The following is a 7760-nucleotide window of genomic DNA, read 5'->3' as shown; positions in this document are numbered from 1 at the left end:
CTTATTTCGTGGCTCTTAGGCCCTATATATAGGATTACAAGTTGTAGAAATCCAAAGAAGAATGTGCTAAAAACAAGACATGGAAACTAGAAATGAAGACTTTGACTAAAGACCGAAATTAATGATTTTTGTTGAATTCTTTTTCCCATGCACGACCAAGACTTCCTTGCTGACTCCCTCTTGGCATTCTTGATGAGAATGGGCTTGAAATGGACTGAGGAAAGGTCTGGTCGAATTTCGTGTAAAACCGACCCAAAATGAATTTGTTATGAATTTTTCTTTGGGTTGAAAAATGCTCATTTCGCCCAGCAACTAAACCAGCTCCATCTTCAGTGTCACTTAGCTCATTCAGCTCCAAGCTAGTATCACTTAGCTCACTCAGCTCATCTAGCTCATCTACTATCACTTCAGCTGGTTTCAGCTCAAACATACTCTCTTCAGCTGGTTCCAGCTCGTCCTCAGTCTCATCAGCTGGTTTTAGATCAGTATCTTCACCATTAATCCATCCTGGTTTGTCTTTTGTTGAAGAATCATCTGGCTCAGCCATGGTCGCATCATCCTGGCCCGGGTCTATGATCCGAGGCGCATCACACGTATTCATTGATCGCTGGGTGATCGGACACGTGGTGTGCGATGCGTCTCTTCTTCCTCAACGGGCTTTCCTTGTATGGGCTATGGTCCATAGAGTTGTTTTCGTTCTTCGGCCCGTGTTGGGCTTTTAACTTCGGCCGTTTCTTTTGGCCCCATTAATCATGCCTCTGTTGGGCATAAACCCATTTAATAAAATTCCACTGGCAAAATATATATATATAAGATAAAGTCTATGTTTACCGTTTCTGCATTATTTCCACTTTCCGGTTGGAATCCACACGTGTTGGTGGACAGCACACATGTATTCAGAAAATTGCATGCATCCGTCGTCGACAGTTACAACTTACAATATATCATATTCTTATATTATCGACATTTTGTACATTTTGTGTATATAACTCAGCTTTTGAGACTCATGAATATCATCGGAAATATACAACCAGCTAAAAAAATAAACAAAGAATGATGGTTAGCCCTGTTTCCATATTAGCCTCTCTCTCACCATACATACTCATCTCAGCATTACTTCTCTACCTTCTCCTCGAGCAACTCACTTACCTTCGCAAAAAAGGTAACCTCCCTGGCCCTCTCTTCGTACCTCCCATCATCGGAAACGCCGTCTTAGTCGTCCGTGACCCCACTTCCTTCTGGTACAAGCAATCCGCTTTGGCCGGAAACTCCCCCGGCCTCTCCGCCAACTACCTCGTAGGGAGATTCATCGTCTACATCAGAGACACGGAGCTTTCTCATCAAATATTCACCAACGTTCGTCCTGATGCATTCCACTTCGTCGGACATCCCTTCGGCAAGAAGCTCTTCGGTGACCACAACTTCATCTACATGTTCGGCGACGATCACAAGTCAGTTCGCCGTCAGATTGCTCCAAACTTCACCCCCAAGGCACTCTCCATATACTCTGAGCTCATGCAAGTAATCATCCTCCGTCATCTACGGCTGTGGGAGGAAAGTTGTAACGGTCCGGTGTCGCTGCGAAACCTTGTCCGTGACCTCAACCTAGAAACATCCCAGACAGTTTTTGTCGGACCTTACCTTGACGAGGAAGATAAAAACAGGTTCCGTACGGACTACAACATCTTCAACCTCGGAACCATGACGCTCCCTTTTGACCTCCCAGGGTCTGCCTTCCACAAGGCTCGCATGGCGGTGAAGAGGCTAGCCAACATACTCGCGGTATGCGCGGGAAATTCTAAAGCGAGAATGGCGGCCGGAGAAGAGCCGACGTGTCTAATAGACTTCTGGATGCAGCCTATAATCGCGGAGGCTGCATCCGGAAATCCACCGCCGCCGCACTCCGGCGACGAAGAGATCGGCGGCTTCCTCTTCGACTTCCTTTTTGCCGCGCAAGACGCGTCCACGTCATCGCTTCTCTGGGCGGTTACACAGCTTGAGTCGAAGCCGGATGTACTGAGGAGAGTCAGGGAGGAAGTAGGAAGCATATGGTCGCCTGAGTCCAACGTGTTGATCACCGTGGATCAGCTCGCGGAGATGAAGTACACGCTCAACGTGGCGCGTGAGGTCGTGAGATACCGACCCCCGGCGACTATGGTCCCACACGTGGCAGCTGTAGACTTCCCTCTCACGAAAACTTACACTATACCAAAAGGAACCATCGTCTTTCCCTCGGTCTTCGACTCCTCGTTCCAAGGCTTCACCGAACCGGACCGGTTTGATCCAGACCGGTTTAGCGAGACCAGGAAAGAAGACCAGGTGTTCAAGCGCAACTTTCTCGCTTTTGGATGGGGCTCGCACCAGTGCGTAGGTCAGCGTTACGCACTGAACCACCTCGTGCTCTTCATTGCTATGTTCTCGACGCTTTTGGATTTCAAGAGGGTTCGATCGGACGGCTGCGATGAGATCGTGTACTGCCCCACGATATCTCCCAAGGATGGATGTACGGTGTTATTGTCTAGGCGCGTCGCAGCGTATCCGGACCTTACGTTGAATTAATTTGGAGTCTTGTTTTTATTACTACTGCTGTTCCGTGGCGTGTGTCTCTCGAAGCGAGTGGCGTTGAATATTATTGAATTTGAAGATGTCATTATTGTGTTCACTGTTCAGCAATATGTTGGATTTGATTTTTATGGTCATCTATGTTTAAGTCGATTTTTTTCTTTTTTTTTTTTTTTTGATAATCCAGGGTTCTCCGCTTCGCGGGTCATTCCCTGGGCCCGGTCAGGCAGCGGGCCAGCTTCACCCGGGAGGTTTTTCCCTGAACCCGAAGGCCCAGTACCCACTTTAGTGACAGGGATGAGCAGTTCGCCTCCGGCTGGCGTCGAACCCGGAAGCATGACAATTGGCCCCCAAGGCTCTAACCAGTAGAGCTGACTCATCCCGTCAAAACTGTATATGTTGATCTTTTTATAGTGACTGGGCTCACCCCGAAGGGCCACCTCGCCAAAAATCCCCAAGGCGTACCCGAGAAACCTCTAGGACATATTAGCCCAGGCCATCTGCGAGTACGGGATTTTTTAGCTACCCATCACCACCCCGCTATCCCCGAGTATCGAACTGGCGACCTCGGGTAGTCATGTGTGAGAAGCCCTTCAGTACTGCCGCTAGGCCACCTGAGAGTTCTCAAACTGTATAGATTGATTCTTTTTATAGTGACTGGGCTCACCGCGAAGGGCCACCTCGCCAGAAATCCCCAAGGCGTACCCGAGAAACCTCTAGGACATATTAGCCCAGGCCATCTGCGAGTACGGGATTTTTTAGCTACCCATCACCACCCCGCTATCCCTGAGTATCGAACTGGCGACCTCGGGTAGTCATGTGTGAGAAGCCCTTCAGTACTGCCGCTAGGCCACCTGAGAGTTCTCAAACTGTATAGGTTGATCTTTTTATAGTGACTGGGCTCACCCCGAAGGGCCACCTCGCCAGAAATCCCCAAGGCGTACCCGAGAAACCTCTAGGACATATTAGCCCAGGCCATCTGCGAGTACGGGATTTTTTAGCTACCCAGCACCACCCCGCTATCCCCGAGTATCGAACTGGCGACCTCGGGTAGTCATGTGTGAGAAGCCCTTCAGTACTGCCGCTAGGCCACCTGAGAGTTCTCCCCAGTGGTGTTCTAGTGTCCGGTTATCTAAAATGGATTTTTACTATATGCATCATGGACATCCTTTTCTATGTGCTGATAATTGAGCGCAAGAGATTAAAAATAGAAGAGATTAACCGAAGCTCTCCCCGTACAACGGCGGCAGCATGCGTCCTCTTGATATCCTCTCCTTTCAGTGAAGGCAATGCTGTGTTTGAGATGTTTCGCTTCGTTAATGTTTGTCTGTGTGTTTTCCGGTCTGTATTTTGTTGTTGTTTATGTTTAATTCTTGTACTTCCGCTTCTTGTTTCCTTTGAATTTATGTAAAAACACGAAAGTGGTAAACATTTTTACCAAAAACAAACCCACAAAACACACACTGAAAAGATTAAATATTTTGCGTTCAGTTGTCCTGTATTTTTTACTTCTACGGGTACCCGTTCCATTATCATGACTATGTAAAAACAGTCTTATAAAATGAAGTAAAAAGAGAGTCATATATACCGTATCTATATCCCAGAATGCATCGAAATCTTATATACTAAAACAGAATTCATGTGATTTTTTTTTTTGGACCATCCTCTAGAAAGTTTATCAAATTTTACATAACTTAATCATCATATCTTTTAATGTATGTATCTTGTATTTAAAATACAAATAAATATTGTTTAAGAAAATCTTTTCAGAATCATGATAAAATTTATTTTCGAAAATTAACTAATTTAAATTTTAATTATCATAAAATATAATTAGAATTTCAAATTAAATTTATTTTTGATTGATGAACGAAAATTAAAATCATATAAATATTTTAATGATTTTTTAATGATAATAAAAAATTTAATTGATTAATTTTCAAAATAATTTTTATAAAGATCTTTAAAAGATTTTGTTAGAAAGAAATATCCTTTCTGTTTTAATATATAAGATATTTACTACAAAATTAGTTTGTAAGTACAATATATTATAGTTTTTCTTTTAAAAATATTTTTTGTTGTTCTTAACAGTATCTCAAAATATTTCTTCTCTATTATGTAGGTCTAGTTTAATTTAACTTTCATATATAAATTTCAAATTTAGAAATAAAACCAGAAATTATGTTGGTAAGTTCCACATATTCACTAAAGCTAATAATATAAAATCTTTGTAACTACTCTAATAATGATATAGTTTAATTTTAAATAGAATTATTATTATGCATTGATATATATATATATATTCAGTTATCGTTCATAAAATGAAAAATAAAAATTCTATTTTGTTTTTATTTATTTTATAACAATAATAAATCATGTTAAAATAAACGATTATATCGAACTAAATATGATAGATTATATTAAATTGATAAATTCATTTTCATAAATATAAATATTTATGTTAAAAATATAATATGATGACAAACGGCTTAATATTCAAAAACTATATAATACATGTATAAAAAAAATTTCGTATCTTAAAATTTTGTATATCCAATAATATATTATCTAAAATGAATAAGCGTAAAAAATACTGCTAAAAGAAAATCTAGCTTTGAAGGACGGTGGGTCAGAATTTAGTATAAATTAAACACAAAATAATTTTCAGATATGTTGTTTTATGCATATATTAATTTTTTTCAGTAGCTAAATACAAATACAATACGATAAATATATAATAAGAAGCGACAAATGCCTGTGACGATTTTAAACAATTGATTAATTATAACATATAAGCTATGAAATTATTGTATTTGAAATAGTTATATAAATATTTAAATATATGATTAACGTTAAAAATGTATAGTACCAATGATCTAAAATAAATATTTATGTATATAAATTAAAAAAATATCTACGCGGTTGCGCGAATCAAGATCTAATAATAGTTTAATAGAGAATTATTTGTTTCTGTACTAGATTTGGAAATCTTCGATGAATAGTTGAATACACTGACTTTAGAATCAAATAATTGGAGTTGAAATTCAAACAAGTTGCTTATTTTATCAACATTTTATTTACAATAAATTTTGATTTGAAATATAACAGCGAAATTGATTTAAATAATGTTAGCATTATAATAAAATCAGAATATATATATATTTACGTCTCACTGTATTTGGTTTACTGGACGAAACATATATTTTTGGGACATTAAGGAAAATCCCCCAAGTCTAACCACCTTCCCCCCTCAGCGGCAACTTCCTTATTATTATTTTTTTTTTTTGTAAACTACAACTTCTTTATTTTCCTTTGTATTTTGCAGTCGTCCGAGTGTGTCGCAGAAACTTCTAAAAGAACATGGCTGATGTCTATCAATGGAAGCATTCATAGATATGGAGAATAGAAAGCCAATCTATGTTTTGTGAAAAACATGATGAAACAATGGATATATTTTTTATTTTATTTACTTTTCATTCTTTATTCATACCATATGCAAATGATCATATTCTTTAAATTTCTCAATAAATTTGAAAATTATCAAATATATAATACATATAAACACACAAAAAAAAAATTTATCATTTATCATCTATTTGTGTTTTATTACCTTTTTGAATCACCTCACATATAGCGTATTTGTTATGATTGATCCTCTCGAATGTACTCTCTCTCTATGATTTAATATTAGGTTGCAAGAATTTCAGTATTGTACTCCTTCCGTTTTGTAATATAAGTCATTTTAGATAATGTTTTATGTTCCAAATCATATGATATTTTCGGTTTTTTATGTAAAATTTATTAACATTTAATGTTATATGACCAATGATAATATACGTATCTTTTATTTTATTATTGGTTGATTTTTGGTTAGATAAATAATTAATGATGTTTTTATTTATAAAATATAAAAAATAATGATTTCTTAATCTATGTGCACAATTCTAAAATGACTTATAATAAAAACGAAAAACGAAGGGAGTATAATAAAACATGTGTCTTATTATTATTTTTAAGGAAGGGTGAGGTGGAAAAGTATGTATAGTTAATTTAGATGATGCCAATGGCAGACCCAAGAGTTTTTATTGGTATTAATTTTTTTATGAAGAAGACAAAATTATACGACATGAAAACATTAGTTTGAGATGATAATATACTATTAGAAGATAGCGTATCTAAACTGTACAATGGTATTGTTATCTTCTAATATATACAATAGACTATCAAACATGAAATTATGAAAAATTATTGATCATCATATATTACAAGATTTGATTTAGCATTATATAAAGATCATGACAATCACTACTACTTGTATTGTGTTAAAAGATATGCTCAACGTATGATATGGAAATTTGGTTGAAACTTGTGAAAAGATTGGATTTATTTCTTAAATCAAATATAAAATGTCATAATTAAGTATAAATCATGGATGGATTCACATGAGATTATATAGGATAGGACGATAGACGTTGAAGCGTCCAACAATATAAAGTACTATTTTCAATTTCAAATTTAAATTTACAAATACTTTAAATATATTTAAATTCAGTCTGATAATTGTTCAAAAATTTTATGTGGATATTAAAATTATTGAAGTAGTATTTGTTTTACCCAATTTTGGTCAACTAGGTAATTGGGTCTAAGTGACTTGGGCCGCGCGACCAATGAAGAATCCCGATTCCGACGAGCAAGAGGAGATCGATTCGAAGAACCGGAGATCGCAGAGCGGTTACGGAGATCGCGGATTCACTCCACTATAAGAAGAGATCGACCGGAGACAATAGAGGACACATTGAAAACCCTAGAGAGAGCTACACATACACATCGATCTTATTTTCACCTAGCTTTAAGTCTTTTCTCTTATCAATCCCGTTTGTAACGCTCGATCTCATTTCACTTGTTGTATTCAATCTTATTCATCAATAAAATCTATCTTTGCCTACTGGAATCTGATTACATCGTTGTGTTGTAAAGATATCGTTGCCTACATCATCTTTTCTTCTCCAGATTAAACTCTCGATCACTATTAAATACTTAGTGTGGATTTTAGTATATAGAGTATTTTTTAAATCAAACTAGGTGTTTGCCCGCAATTTTACGGGTAGTTATATTATATATAAAATATATATATTATCTTTACATTGTTATAATGTTTGAATAATAATTAGAAATTTAAAATTTTAATTTTTAATTTC

The 7760-nt window shown here is 36.8% G+C and overlaps 1 protein-coding gene across 1 annotated transcript; it reads left to right on the top strand.

Annotated features, from left to right (window-relative positions):
• Window positions 1-997: 997 nt before the first annotated feature.
• On the top strand, window positions 998-2705 carry LOC106340751 (cytochrome P450 710A1-like). The gene has a single exon (XM_013779597.1). It carries the CDS (start codon window positions 1054-1056, stop codon window positions 2557-2559), a length of 1506 nt encoding a protein of 501 aa, XP_013635051.1. The 5' UTR covers window positions 998-1053; the 3' UTR covers window positions 2560-2705.
• Window positions 2706-7760: the final 5055 nt, after the last annotated feature.

The sequence above is a fragment of the Brassica oleracea genome, chromosome C4 (genome assembly GCF_000695525.1).
Source record: "Brassica oleracea var. oleracea cultivar TO1000 chromosome C4, BOL, whole genome shotgun sequence".
Lineage (NCBI taxonomy): Eukaryota > Viridiplantae > Streptophyta > Magnoliopsida > Brassicales > Brassicaceae > Brassica > Brassica oleracea.
The sequence above is the reverse complement of the archived record's forward strand: the minus strand, read 5'-3'. Positions and strand labels throughout refer to the sequence as shown.

Coding starts and splice junctions, on each gene's coding strand:
- LOC106340751 (XM_013779597.1), top strand. CDS start 1,054: ATGATGGTTAGCCCTGTTTCCATATTAGCCTCTCTCTCACCATACATA.